This window comes from Trichogramma pretiosum, unplaced genomic scaffold (genome assembly GCF_000599845.2).
Source record: "Trichogramma pretiosum strain Unisexual culture from Peru unplaced genomic scaffold, Tpre_2.0 scaffold116, whole genome shotgun sequence".
Lineage (NCBI taxonomy): Eukaryota > Metazoa > Arthropoda > Insecta > Hymenoptera > Trichogrammatidae > Trichogramma > Trichogramma pretiosum.
In genome coordinates this window covers 294,799-310,891 of record NW_019641661.1, presented here as the reverse complement: position 1 = coordinate 310,891, position 16,093 = coordinate 294,799, and the positions used below count along the sequence as shown (strand labels likewise).

General features: G+C 37.2%; 1 protein-coding gene across 1 annotated transcript in view; it reads right to left on the bottom strand.

The window, feature by feature from the left end:
• The window catches only part of LOC106648904 (disintegrin and metalloproteinase domain-containing protein 11), a 225,584-nt gene that overhangs the window by 68,598 nt on the left and 140,893 nt on the right, over positions 1-16,093 (bottom strand). Inside the window, exons 14-16 of the mRNA XM_023460222.1 lie at positions 12,132-12,436; positions 1,260-1,379; positions 117-201 (exon numbers count right to left, since the gene is read on the bottom strand). Coding sequence (XP_023315990.1) covers positions 117-201; positions 1,260-1,379; positions 12,132-12,436 — 510 coding nt within the window. The remainder of the gene's footprint in view (positions 1-116; positions 202-1,259; positions 1,380-12,131; positions 12,437-16,093) is intronic.

Below are 16,093 nucleotides of genomic sequence, written 5' to 3'. Positions count from 1 at the left end.
AATTAGTCATTGTAATAGTTTAAACCAATTCGTTAAAAAATGTTGTCATTTTGAAAGTTTGTTATACATTTGAAAGTATGTTTATAGTATATTTTAAAATTCCAATAAGTTCTTACTAAATTATCTCCACACAGTGTGCCATCGTGAACTAAACCAAGACCTGGAACTGATCTTTCCGATTTTATATCTTCCATCGTTGCTCTAAAAACAAATAGTCGTTATTTTAAAAATTCAAAGAATATATTATAGATTCTTCCATTTTTTTTAATAATAAAAATGTGTAAGTAATCTTTCAATACCAATTAAGAGAAAAGATGGTGTTTTAAGGTAATATTTGAAAATAGTCAAATAAATCGAAATAGTTGAAAATTTTATTTCTCGATAGAAAAATATGTTAATACTACACTTGTAGATTTGAAATCTTGTTATGGTACGGCATCAGTGGTACTTTGCAAGAGACTCTGGGATTCCAAAAGAAGTGTTGCGTCGCAAGAGTCTTAAGTCTCTGGTAAGTCCAAAGGCTGCGCTCTCTGGGATTTTTAGAGATGTGAGCAAGTCAAGACCTTAAGCTAGAGTGAGGCTCCGGACGAGTGCGCTCGCTTATGTAGCGGCAGAGTGGGGAGCCGACTGTGGAGCGCATCTAGCCGATGGATATTAATTTTCTTAAAATTTGTCGTATTTTGACGTGAATATCAAAATGTAAAGAATTTTTTTCAAATTTCGCTTTACTTGCATAAAAGAGGGTACTTTTCTGAAGTTTTTGAGACCCTATAGAACGAAATTGATGAAAAACTCGCTTCAATATCATGCAGCGAGTGACGAATATCACAATATTTCGTATTATGAAAAAAGTAATGTAACTGGGATTGCAGAACCTGGGTAGAAGTTTTTTTCGGTCAATCAGATGTAGTTTGATTATATATTATTACCAAGAGAAAAAATTTCAATTATTTCTTCATATGGACATTTATATGGATAATCAAATATCATATTAAAACATCATCTTGTTCCCTTTAGTCAATGAACATAAGTTTTTAAAGTTTTTTAGACCGGCAGTTAGTGACAAATTATATGTGCTGATTTTCCAATTTATGCTCATAAAATGACTGAAAGTTATATCAATAATAATTACAAAATCGGAATATGACGCCGTATTAGCGTGGAAATTTATTTTTAGGTGCTGATTTTTTAACTTATACTATTATTAAAAATGTCTCTATTTTTGCAGTATCTAGTTGTAAAAAATATTTTGCGCTTACTTGCATTCATACTCGTTTCCTTTTATTGATATTATTGTTCTTGAATATAAAGTATCAACACCATCAATGGCTGGTTGTTTTCCACCTTCTTGACACTGTAAAAGCCCACAATACACGTTTCTGTAACAAAAAATTTCATGATTTCAGAAAGTTCATGGGTAATTGAAATAAACTTCCACAATCAAATAATTATAAAAGGCTTCTCAATCTTGACGTAAAGTCAGTTCTTTATGAAAACTAGCGAATTACCTCGCTCGCTAACGCTCCACGGAAAAAAAGCTCAGTAAACGGTACGAAAACGCTAGTTATAACAACAAAATTCGTTTTTGTTACCACAACCGACATATTTTAGTTACGACAACTATTTTCCCTGTTGCTACAAAAAAATGGACTTTTGTTGTCCTAACCGAGAAAATAGTTGTCGTAACTAAACAATTTTGGTTGTGGTAACAAAAACGAACTTTGTCCTTGTAACTATCATATTGACTTCCCACTATTTACTGCACACTGAAAAAAAATGTACACGTAAGTCCAGCGAAAGTTGACAGTTGATCAGTAAAAAATATTTTACTGTGGTAGCCAATATTTTTGTCGCCGCGGCTAAATAATTTTAAAGTCCGAGCAAAAGGTTTTGTAGCAGTAGCAATCTATCTTTTCATGTCTTCGATGGCTACTCTTGTACAGGTAAACTCTTGCAGAAGTAACACGAGTAATCGCGTGAACACCGAAGAGCACTGTCAACATTTTAAATCGAGTTCTAAATGCGGCCGCATTGTAACTAACTATCATGCTACATAACACATGACACGCTGAACACCTACACGAGCTCGAGTAGTTGGCGGCTGCTTCGACGCACACACACGAGTCAACTCAGAACTTGTCGATCCAACACATGCTGCATACAAACACACTTACGCACACGTATACACGTACAAATACGAAGAGCACAGCGTAGCATTGTTGGCCGTCTGAAACAGCGTGACTGTTCTTCGTATTCGTATACGTGTATACGTGTGCGTAAGTGTGTTTGTATGCAGCATGTGTTGGATCGACAAGTTCTGAGTTGACTCGTGTGTGTGCGTTGAAGCAGCCGCCAACTGCTGCCGCATTTAGAACTTGATTTAAAATGTTCACACTTGGAGAGAAAAATGTTGGATTAATCCCGTAGCGCTACACATGGGGTATTCCGCACTATGTCTCATGCAATCTTTCCCCGCGCGAGCACAAATAAATACAGTGGCGCTACGGAATAATTACAGATTTTCCAAGCTCGGAATATTTCCAAGAGTGCCCCTGGAATTTGCTCAGCGCAAGATCAGGGAATTGACCACGCATGAAGCCGTCGCTGCGACTGCCGCCGAAAACCATCGTACGGATACATACTATTTAATAATGAGCTATTTAAAAAGTCCATGATTAACTGGGAAATAATAAAAATTAATAATAATACTTATTTTTATTTACCATCAATCTATTTATTGACATACATAATAAATTATAATACAACTGAAATAAAAATAAAAATACTGACAAAGTTAATCATAACGAGTAGCGATCAATTCATATTCAGTTTTACGTTTTACATAAATACACGGCGGCAATGGAGGCATGTTTTTTTGATCTACAAAAATTGTTTCATTTATTGTAACCACTTCATGTGCATGGATAAAATTATTGAATCCCAACTTTTGGAAAAGATTCGTTTCGAAAAAAATTTTATCATCGCAGTAAAAAATTTGTTTACTTCTACTAAATCGCATACCCTCGTCATTGATTTTATAAACTATTACAGTACCTTCATTAAAATCTTTTCCACGTATTTTTATGTATTTGAGCGTAACCACCTTTTTATCTTCAAATGTCTCTGGCATTTTTAATGGGATGATAACATTACTGTTCTCAATCGGACCAAGCTCAAATTTTTGTAAATAGTGCTCATTGTTTTCAATATAATTACAAAATAAAATTTGATTATGAATCGCAATTGTTAAAGGTAAATTAACATTTGATGTAGTCGCTGACGCAATGTCCTTTTTACTTTTATGTTCCCTTTCGAATTTATAGCATGAAAAATGCACTACAGGACCGAACGATTTTGTTATGTTCCCGTTGACACTGGGTAATAACTTTATTATTTAAATATTAAATATTATTTTCTGTTGTGTCTGAGTGGGGAGGGAACATGAAATAAAGTGTATAATGCTCAGGTGAGATTTACACACAAGACTTTATTACAAGAAAACTACTCACTATTAAACAAGCTTACAAAATAAGTGTGGCCGATGCTCGTCGATCTGTAGGGCTGCAAACGCCGTCGGGACGTTACGGTTGCCGCTGTTACTGGGGTGTTGCGCTGATGCTGCTTGGCCGTCGGTCACGGTTGTCTCGGTGGTGGCGGCGGCTGTTGCAGTGACGGTCGTGGCTGCTGTTGGGACGTTGCGCTGCTCGGCTGGTGGAAGCACTCACTCGGGCTTTACCGTTCGCGAATACAATTAGTAATTTCGATGCTCGCGGCGTATAATTACAAGTACAAGCTAGTCGCTGTTATAGCTCGTTATTGGTTCTCAATAAGTACAATATGTGCAATTCGTATTGTATTACAAGTCTGTTAAATATCGCGAAGTCGCTATTACAATGATTCTATTATTCGCGCGCACAGAGCTTCGCCTTACTCGACTCTCTATAATGATCTGCCCAGAGCTTCGCCCTGCTCGACTGTATAAAATGATCTGCCCCGAGGCCTAATTTTTATGCACGTTATATACTAATTTAATCGTGGACCTTTTGGCGGGGGTACGTCTTGGGTATTTTCCTCAAGTCGCAAATCTACCAGCTATTTCGTCACTTGTTGACTAAGTTTGCGCAAGACCAGGATGTGCCCAATAGTTATCTGGGGTCAAAGGTCAAACTTTTGGAGATATGGGACTTGCGAGTGCGCGTGCGAACTTGTTTCGCCCCTTTGTACCAATTCAAATCATTCCATGAGTCTCGTCTCGCATGTGTGTGTTATGCCTTCTTTGTGTTCGACTTGCACACACACGCGAGTACACATACACGGAATATATACGCGTGCGGGGCTTGATCTAGTGCGTCGGTAATGTTGCTCGCGCACGTCCGTACATACCTTCAGCCTTTGCCTTGTTCTGTGTTCGGCTGATACACATACGCGCGCGGGATACATATATGTGTGGGCTCGACCTAATGCGACGGTATGCGTAGGCCACTTACATTCACACACACATTCATGCGACAGCGCTTGCCTGTCTCTGTATTCGTCTTACACACATGACTCTTTACCCGCGAGATCAAGCGTCACACGTGTTAATTTAACGGTCTAATTTTAATTATTATATCTTGTGACGGGGCACAAGGCACATAAGCGTAGCGCCGTGAATTTTAGCATAAGCCGCGCGAGCATGTGTGTGTGTGCGTGTATGTTTTCGCGACTTACAGGTCGAGAAGAACAGCAGCAGCGGCAGCAGCAGGCAACGACGTTTTGGCACGTGCGGCGGCGTACGCGTGCGAGAGAGACAGATTGCTGCGCGTGAGCAGACGTGCCGACGCGCAATAGATCGCGAGAGAATAGCTCGAGCAAGCAACACGTCGAGACACGTGAGATACACGACAGCCATAACGAGTTTCGAGGTTATCGCCAAGTTACAAGTGCGAGAGCAGTAAAGTGAAAAGCCACCGCGGATTGTGCTCGTGGAAGACGACACGTACAAAAGCCGACGCAAAGATACGTGTGTGATTTCGCCCAGGAGGGCTAGTTATTGTGTGTGCTCGCGAAGCAGTTGGCGGCAGTAAGGCAAATCTCGCCCAGCCGGGCCCGTGCCAGCCAGTGCACCCGTGTGAGTGTCGCCCAGTGGGGCTCGTACAAGTGAGTGCGCACGTGTACACAGAATTGAACCTCGTTGCCCAGACGTGGGCGTAAGAACGCACCGCGTCGTCGCACGTGCTCATCGACGCCCGGACGAGGGCCGAAACCGGTGAGAAAAGGAGCCGATCCAACGTCGAGGCGCCGAAGATTTGGGGTTAGTTGTTAAGATTATTTGCGAGTCATTGGTCGACGCGACTGCCGGGTCGCGGGCGTGTGATTGCGTGTGTGTTCGAGCTCGGCTGACGAGTATCGCAGCGGCGATACGCAGCCAGCATTGTATTGGTGTGCGTGAGTACGTCAACATCCGTGCCGGTAACATTAGAGCGGATCACCCGCGACAAAGTATAAGACGCATCATCGAGACCACGGCGCGAGTGCCACGTCGCGTCGGTACACGTGCACTCGACATCGTCGCATAGATCACGCGCGCAGCGGCCATATTGGCTCGGCCGATTAAGCTCGTATCACGGGATACGATAGACGCGAGCGCCGAGCGCGCCCCTGGTGGGCAAAGTCGGAAGTAAAGTTGAGTCGAACTTGTGCCTCGTCGCGTATCATTGTAAGATATCGCCCGTTGGGCAATTTGAAGTGGTCTTTCGACCAGTTGGGCCTTGCATTGAATAAAGCATTACATTTAATCGACATCATAACCTAGTTATTTCGCGACCGTTCGTTTTCGCGGATTTCAGCATCAGTTGCAGGAGGTCAACGGTAAGCCAGCGAGTCTACAGCAAGCTCGCACTGACGACGGGCCCAATATCCCCTCTGGGAGTACTCGGCCAGGTAAGGTGGTCCTATAGAAATTTATTCGACGGCAGGTGATTTGCTGCTTTCTCCTACCCCGGGGTCGGCCATCCGTCGCAATCTAAATTTTACTATACCTAACGCTGGGTTATTGGTATATAACAATTCAATAATGCGGACGTAATGCAATAAGAAATGCATTTTTGGAGTTAATCGTTCAAAACATTCGACATACAACATAGAAAACGATTGAATTTTTTCTTTCAATACCGCAAGTTCTCCCTTAATAATGGATGGTTTTAAAATGATTCCTATTATTTGCCTAAAAAATGTGTATATTTTCCAACTCTTGTGATAGCCAATAATTTGATCGCCAATAATTAGACCCAGATATCGACATATCAATTCAGCCGAAGATTGTTTCACAACGATTTTACCTTCTTTTAAAAATAAAGGTCTAGGCTTATTTTTTTTCAACATCATTTAAGACAAATTGGTCAATTCGGTTATTAATTTTTTCTAAACATATTGCTTTTTTAGAGTGTAAATCATTCAAGACTTTTTCAAGCATGCACGTTCCAATCCCATGCATATCGTGCATACAATCAACGTAAATATTTTCTGTTATATTTATTTTGTCTATGTTATGAAAGATGCATTTTTCCTTTATTCCGGTTTTTGACGGATCATTTAAAATCAAATCTATTTCGTAATTGCTTGGATTTCTAAGTTTGAATTCATTTTCCGTACACAAAGTTTGGCATGTCTCTTTTGAACATGTACAGATCCTACAAAAATAATTTGCTTGAAAAGACTTATTAAAACCATAGATGGTATTTAATCCTAAATTATCACCTAATATAAGGGGACAAGCAAACTAAATTTTTTTATTTTCATTTGTGACAATTTCCTCTCAAAATAAAATGTTTAAATCCTCTATTACTTTTGCAAAAATAGCACTATTACCAAACGCATCGTGATGTTTCGCATGGGCAATCGTTGAAAGAAACACGTTTTCATTTTTACCTGCCATGTGAGGAGGTAAGCAAGCAAGAGATATGTAAACCCCTCCCAACTTTTCTTCTCCCGCTCCTCTTAAAAAGACCTTTAATTTGCTTTTTTCAAAGTTTTGATTGCTTCAAAAATAACTGCTGTAGAGCCATTTGAATATTGCTGAAAAATGGAAAAAAATCGCAATTTTTCTAGTTTTCTAATAGCTGAGGTTCGTTGGGAGAAACACTAATTTTTCCTAAACTCCGGGGTATTTTTTCGTGTGTAATAAGCTAAAAAATGACGTAGATTTTGACTGGAATATTGCATCCTAGCTCCGTATAGAGACATTAAAAATATTTAATTTTTTCGTATTTTTTTTTTGCTTTCATCCGTCTAATGATCACGCGCTTTTTATTGTGACGACATTCACAAAATACTGCAACATTTTTCAAATACTACTGATGATTAGAAGCATCTCGAGACCTGTCTTTTAAGCCCCCTAACGCGCTCAAAGGTGCCTCAGAACTAAATCTACAGCCAAATTAAGAATATAATCATTAACGAAATTGAAAAATAGAATCGCGATTTCGAGCTTAACTTTACTAAAGTGTCCTTTATTTTCTACAAATCCCTAATAAATTTTCAAAACATCATGTTTGACATATTTTTCGACGAGAAAACCAATGGTGACCATGGATTTGACCTTGAACAGAACCTCTAAGCTACAACGAACTAAAATTGATTTTTCGCTCGGTGACCCCCAAAAGAGCGGAAAATTTTAAGGTTCAAATACATCTTTTGTAATGTGCGCTTGAAGAGCAACTCTGACCTCGATGATGCTATTAAAGGCCTATACAACTGTATATTTGACGCTCTAGATATAGCAACCCCAACGATCAAAGATAAACCTAAGCTTTTTTACCTACCAAAACAAATCGAGCAACAAATCAGAGAAAAAAGAAGGTTGCGTAGAGTTTGGCAAAAAACGAGAACACCGGCCGATAAATATCATTTCAATAAAGCAATCAAAGACTTAAAGAAAATGCTGATTGAGCATAAAAATAATAGACTAAATAATTACCTTAAAAATCTTACGGCGGATAAAAATACTAACTATTCACTCTGGAAAGCTACAAAGCATTTAAAGAGACCCAAGCAGCACATTCCTCCTCTTTATAACCCGAATAACTCATGGGCGAGAACGCCTATGGATAAGGCAAATCTTTTTGCTTCACACTTGAAAGAAACTTTCACTCCACACGATAGAATGGTCGCCGAAGAAAAAGAAAATGAAATTCTGGCTGAATGCCCACCTCAAGACAATTTAAACAATGCGCCGATCTCGGTCAAAATTAATGAAGTTTCGGAAATAATTAAAAACCTAAATTTCAAGAAAGCTCCAGGTTTTGACGGAATCTCTGGAAAGGTATTCAAGGAGCTACCCTCAAAGGCAGTAAGACACATAACAATCCTGTTAAACGCGTCTTACCGGCTCTCATACTTCCCAAAGCAACTAAAAATCGCAATTTTTCTAAATTAAACTAAAAATAGCACAAATCATTTTGATAGCTAAACCGGGAAAAGACCCTACCAAGGTAACATCTTACAGACCCATAAGCTTGCTGCCAGTCCTCGCAAAAATCCTGGAAATCACAATCGCAAAGAGGCTTCATAAAATTATCGAAGAAAAAACGCTGATTCCAAATTATCATTTTGGGTTTCGTAAGAAGCATGCCACCATAGAGCAAATAAATAGGATCACTGCACTGATCAGGACTGCATTTGAAAGGAATGAATTTTGTAACGCAGTGTTCCTTGATATTTCACAGGCCTTTGACAAGGTCTGGCACAAGGGACTCATTCATAAACTGAGGAAATGTTTGCCCAGCAAAATGGTAGCGCTTATGGAATCATATCTAAGTGATAGATCCTTCAGGGTGGAATGCGAAAATCACTTCTCTGCATTCTATCCCATCGAGGCTGGAGTACCACAGGGTAGTATTTTGGGACCAACCCTGTACCTCATGTACACAGCAGATTTCCCGACGGAACAAAACATCACCATTGCCACCTATGCTGACGATACAGCATTGCTTTATACGAATACAGATCACATCTTAGCCGCGGATATCATGCAAACCCACATGAGTCGAATGGAGGAGTGGTTTAAAACCTGGAGGATTAGCGTCAACGAAACTAAGTCGGTCAACATTACATTTACGCTAAAGAAGGATACATGTCCTCCAATCAAACTAAATGATAAAGTAATACCACAAGAAAAACCAAGTTAAATATCTTGGTATTTATCTGGACCGTCGTTTGACATGGCGCCCTCACATCTGGAACAAGAGGATGCATCTGAATCTCAAGGTCAAAAAGATGTACTGGCTTCTGGGAAAAAGATCGCAATTATCACTAGAAAACAAGCTCCGATTATATCTATCGCTACTTAAACCGGTGTGGACATACGGTATCCAGATGTGGGGAGTGGCATCAAAAACGAACATCGATATTATCGAAAGGTTCCAGAATAAAACCTTGCAAAGCTTAGTTGACGCACCCTGGTACATGCCTAACAACCTCATCCTAAAAGACCTTAAAATAAGTTCAGTGCAGGAGGAAATCAAAGCAAGTTACCGAAGATACGACAAAAGGTTATCTGAACCCCCAACAACCTGGCCAGAGCACTGCCAACAGTAAATAAAAAAAGAACACGACTAAAAAGATTAAGATTGATCGAGACAAACAATGCATAACATATAAAACTACCAAGAATGTAATATCTGCTCTTTTTATGTAATTTAATTTTCAACTTTTATAGACTTCGCGTGAAATCATTGGATTTTCACGGAAGAGGATATTTGTAATTTCACAATGATATAAACAACTAAATTGCATAGCAAATGAACTCATTGTCCTATAAGGACAGATTGTATCATAATCTCTTGAAAATAAAAAAAAAAAAAAAAAAAAAAAAAAAAAAAAAAAAAAAAAAAAAAAAAAAAAAAAAAAAAAAAAAAAAAAAAAAAAAAAAAAAAAAAAAAAAAAAAAAAAAAAAAAAAAAAAAAAAAAAAAAAAAAAAAAAAAAAAAAAAAAAAAAAAAAAAAAAAAAAAAAAAAAAAAAAAAAAAAAAAAAAAAAAAAAAAAAAAAAAAAAAAAAAAAAAAAAAAAAAAAAAAAAAAAAAAAAAAAAAAAAAAAAAAAAAAAAAAAAAAAAAAAAAAAAAAAAAAAAAAAAAAAAAAAAAAAAAAAAAAAAAAAAAAAAAAAAAAAAAAAAAAAAAAAAAAAAAAAAAAAAAAAAAAAAAAAAAAAAAAAAAAAAAAAAAAAAAAAAAAAAAAAAAAAAAAAAAAAAAAAAAAAAAAAAAAAAAAAAAAAAAAAAAAAAAAAAAAAAAAAAAAAAAAAAAAAAAAAAAATACATCTTTAGTTTTTTTGAAGGTTATAGAATAATATGTTCATGGTCACTTAAGGGCGATGTTGTACGCTAAAAGACCTTCATAGAACCTAGAATAATCTCATATAAGAAATGAAATAAAATAACCTCAAAAAAAAACTATAGATGTATTTGAACGTAAAATTTTCTGCTCTTTTCAAATATGCAATAAAAAATGAGGGTCAAATCCAAGGTCACCATTGGTTTCACGTCGAAAAATACGTTGAACATGATGTTTTAAAAATTTTTTGGGGATTTGTAGGAATTAAAGGACACTTTAGTAAAGTTAATCCATTAAGTCCAGGATAGACACTTTTTTGATACTTTTTTGAGGCGTTATATTTTTGTTTAAAATGGGGTCTGAAAAAATTGCGAGTAAGCATAATCTACGCAAAATTTAATGAACTTTTCGAATCCAGCGTCAGATTTTTGATATAACCAACCCGTCAAAAGTTATGGCTGATTTTATCCAAAAAAACGCGGTTTTGAATAAAAAATTTGTTTCTTTTCAATTTTTCACATGAAAATCGTTGAAGTCCTGGCGTCTCGGGTGCTAATGAAGCGTCCATAGACCCTAAACTGAAAGTTATCGTGGTTTAGATTGGAAAAAATAAAGTTTAAGTAAACAAAATGGCGGTTAGAACACCAAAATTTTTTAGAAACCTTCTAGAATTTTTAAATCGAAAAAGAAGGGCTTAACGAAAAAATTTTACAAATAAAAAGTTCTTAGAATTGATCAAAGAATACGCTAGAATTTTTTCAGATTTTTTTCACTCAGATTTTTAGCTTATTACACACGAAAAAATACCTTGGAGTTTAGGAAAAATTGGTGTTTCTCCGAGCGAACCTCAGCTATTAGAAAACTAGAAAAATTGCGATTTTTTTCCATTTTTTAGCAATATTCAAATGGCTCTACAGCAGTTAATTTTGAAGCAATCAAAACTTTGAAAAAAGCAAATTAAAGGTCTTTTTAAGACCTTTAATTTTTTAAAAACTCTAAATTTTGATTTGCTTAAAAATTGATGGCTACAGAGCCATTTGAATATTGCTGTAAAGAAGCGGAAAAATTTAATTTGAATCAAATTTAAAAACCTTCAAGCGACTGGTGGCACGGGTTATCTCAATTTATATTAGCTAAAATTTTGCACAGACTATTTTTTTGGTAAATTGATCACTTTTCCGTTTGGTCCGGGCAAAATAAAAAAAATTTCTTTTTTTGCTTCCAGTCTACTGGTCATAGGATGGAACCGAAAACGACTGTTTAGACCAGATTTATTGGGAGGTCGTGAAATAAATATAATAATAATGCTTATATTAAACTGATTTATTATTATAAATATAAGAAATAAAGAATAAATGACAGAGTATGTGTTTTCGCGGCCGTGGTCAGACGTAATCTGCCGAGCGCCGAGCGCACAGGCACGAAGGGACTGGTATCCCCACTCTTGGGCCAGCGTCTCGCGTGAGCGCGCGTATACCATATGAATCACACTTCGCACACACACACAAGCATAGCACATACTAAAATAAGAGAGTCACAAACATTTGTGATTTTCAACAAGATTAAACGGATAGTCATATAAACCATAAAGATCATAAGCAGATTCTTGTATATTTAAATGATAGAACAAAGAAGAACGGAAAAATAATAAAATGGGAAAAGATACAAGAGATATAGAATGAGTTTATAGAGATTTTGATTCGAGTCGAGGTCGTATAGGTCTAAAGATCCAAAATTAAAGGTTTGAGCGTAATGGTCGTCTGAAGATGCTATATTTATGAATTTTCATATTTTCTTATAAACATATGATAATTTTTACTTACTCTGCTTCACATTTTATGAAATGACCTGAACGATCTGTACCACAATGACCATTTATAGATCCTTTTGAATTAAATTGTTCAAAGCATTGTCTATCTGCAGCCATTCCTCCGTATCCCCATATTTGTCGACATTGTTGATTAAGGGCAGGACATTGGCCATTGAAACAAAATCCTTCGCCGCTTGCGCAAGGGTGTCCATTTTTCTTGAAAACATCAATTGGACACGAACCAACATTACCAGAGCAAAACTCAGGTAGGTCACATTCGTTAGTTGCTTCTCGACAAATAGATCCACTTAATTTTAGCTGAAACAGAATAGTTTTTTGAAGTGCATTGATTTACTAAAATGCAATAAGAACTGTTTATTAATTTGATAATTATTTATTACAATTAGATAAGAAAAATGAACAATGGTTAAAAAGAATAACGCTTATGTTGCGTACTAATGGTACTCTGACCGTCGCTCAGCCAAGGTGTCTGTTAAAGTAACAGTTCCTTTCGGTAGCTCTTAGTTTTAGCGAGATACCTCATATCACAACTATCTTAAATATCGCGAAGATGATACTGCCCTTCTAGCGGCTTACTCGAAGGTATTTATGGACTCCTAAAAAATCCAAAGCCGTCTTGAGAATGTGCAAGAGTGGTTTAGCAAATGGCGTGTCAAAGTCAATGCAGATAAATCTGCACACATCACTTTCACCCTCAGAAGAGAGACTTGCGCTTAGGTGTTTTTTTATGGTAGCCCGATCCCGGTGAGCGACCAGGTAAAATACCTGGGACTGCACCTCGACCACCGTCTGACGTGGAGAGTGCATGTATGGTCTAAAAGAAAGCAACTGGGCCTCAAGCTGCGTTCGTTGTACTGGCTGATTGGCCGCAACTCAGCTCTTTCTCTGGAAAATAAGGTGTTGTTATACAAGGCAATTCTGAAGGCCGATTTGGACGTACGGTTGTCAGCTCTGGGGCAGAGCGGCAAACTCAAATATTTAAGTGATCGAGCATTTTTAGGCCAAGGTGCTTCGATGTTTGGTTTGTGCCAAATGAGGTGATTTGGGGAGACCTCAGAATCCCGACGATCCGAGAGGAGATCGACAAGTGTCGCAAAAAATACGGGTGTAGGCTGGAACTACACTCCAACCTTCTGGCGTTGATTTTGGCCCCATCTCTCATACGGTCGAGACTCAAGAAGGCACAGAAGCTTTTAATCAGCTAAACTCGGTCTGGCCATTTTAGGACAAACCCACAAATAAATCGCTAAAAACTGTCTGGTGTACAGTGGCGCACCCTCCAGACTAGCACTATTCACTCAATACACGCTAAATGTATTTAATTATTGTCCTGTATTGACAGATTTCAAATAAAAAGATTACAGATGAAAAAAAAAAAAAAATTTCAAATTTTTTCAGAGATGTGAACGCACCTTGTAACGGTGGGATCTGGTGGGGGCTTATAATGATAAGTCGTAAAGTTCGGTAACAAGTATTTGTTGTTTTATTAATAAACTAATGATTAATTATTTACAAATATAACAAATAAATTAAGTAAACAAAAGGATTGGACTTTAGTTAGAAAGAGCAGAAAGCAAAGGAAAATATTAACTTTGATTGCAAAGAAATAAGAAAAGCAACAAATGATTATTCAATATTAACAATTAAGCAAAGATTAATCAATGATAGCTAAGCAATTAGGTGACAGGCAAAGCGGACACAGGTGCGGTGGATTACCCGTTGGTCGGATAGGACCGGACAGTCGGTACCTGGAACAAAGTGAGTGTCGGTTCGTATAAGTATATATCTATCGGATCAAGTGTCACACATAAACAGCCCCGGGTCGGTCGGTACGGAACGGAGGAACGGAGGAACGGTACGGGGATCGGGACGGGGATGCTCACGTGTGCCCACGAGAGTCGGAGAGAGTGCGTGTGCTCACGCACGGAAAGGTTTGAGTGTGTTACGTGTGCTCACGTACACAGCTTGATGCGTGTGCTCACGTATTAAGAGTCGAGCTTCTCACCTCGTGTGCTCACGATGTATCGCTCGCTTTGGCCGGAGCCGAATCTGCTTTACCGCTGCGGCTCGCTCGTTTATATAGGCGGGCGCCGACGGTGGGGGCCGCGCGTTGCCTAGCAACGCAAGTGCCCGCGCGGGGCCTACAGCGGCGCGCTCGTCTGCTACGCGACTCGCTCAGCTGATCGCGCAGCAGACGAGTGTTCGTACGGCCACGTACTTGGTCGTCACAACCTTTTGAAGCCAAAAACCCCTTTTTCACGAAAATAATTTTTTTAGGAGTTTTTACGAGTAAGCACTCTTTCATAATGCACCAGATGTGAAACATTGATGCTTGTGTTGGGATTTTCTGAATTTTTTTCTAGTTTTTTGATTTTTTAGTTTTTAATTTGGTTTTTTGTGTTGACTATTGATTCATGTTTTTGGATTATTTTGGTTTTTAACTTATTTAACTTTTACCCTTCATGCAAAACACCGATAAAGATGTTTCACATAAAAAAAATCCTGAAAATATTAATCATCTAATTGAATTTTTCTTACGAGTCAAGAAGGCTCAGGTAACAATGCACACCATTCAATGATATTTTTTTCGAAAGAACAGTTTCTGAGAATTTTTCGGTGTTGACTTCGATAGTAAAGCTCGATGGGCCTATCAGTAATTAGAATTTCAAAATTGAAAATAGAATAAGTTGAATTTCAAAACGCATAATAAACGCCATAAAATGCATGATTTTTGTATGAATTCGAGTTTGAATCCCACTACACGGAAAATGTTTTAAGTTCGCTGCCGTACTTTTGGCGGTATTATTATTATAGGCGATTTAGTCCCTCAAAATGATAAGTACTGGAAGTTGTACAAATATATGCGTCGAATTCTAGATATTGTTACTTTACCTAGGATGACTGACTCTTTGATTTCTAATTTGAGTCGTGTTATTTTTAAACATAATAATTATTATAAAAATCTAAAACCCGTTTTACCTTATAAGCTGCACTTACTTACACGTTATGCACGCATATTAAATTTGAACGGTCCATGTATCAACTTTTGGGGCATGCGATTTGAATCGTATCATAGACGAATTCGATTGAATTTTCAAAGTACTAGTTGCAATAAAAATCCTTTAATCACTATTGCTACTAAGCAAGCTTTTGGTATGTAAGATTCAAATGGTAATATGAAAGTTGATGAACAAATCATTTTTGGTCCTTCTTTGAAAGAGGATCTAATAAACCATTCTATTAAATTAAACAACCATACTTGTCATGGATATGTGACCATCAAAGGGACAAAATATCATAAAAATACATTAATTGTAATTAATGCGACAAATCTTGAAAAGGATTTCGGAAAAATAATCGAAATAGTAAATGATTCAGATAGAATACTTTTCTATATTCAAATTTATAAATAGATAACGTTTGATGATCATTTCTACGCTTATAATGTAAGGCTGACAAATGTATTTAAATTGATACCTTACGAGGATCTACCCATGTTGTACCCTGTTTTATTTATAAAAAAAAATTTAATTGCTTCTAGATATTGTATCTAATAAATATGTTTGTAAATATACATTAATAAAGTTGTTTATTCATATATGTTTTCTAATAATGAATTTCCTGCCATCGCCACATTAATATCATCCGCGCGCGAGCGCTTAGTCATCGTCATCGCTCGAGCTCATATTCTTCCCAATCATGAGATTGCTTCGCTCTCAGACCCATGAGACAAGAGACATGCCTGAACTTAGGGAGCTCTGCGTTCCCAAAACGATAATGTCGCGCTCTCAAGACAGAGCGTTCGCAGCGCTACCGCCAAAAGTACGGCAGCGCACTTAAAACATTTTCCGTGTAGAAGTTGTTCTCTAGAAGAGAAAAAGTTGAAGGTTTAATATTAACAATGCCACAAATGGTAATTTTTAAGTTTTTACACAAATATTGTAGAGTTGATAC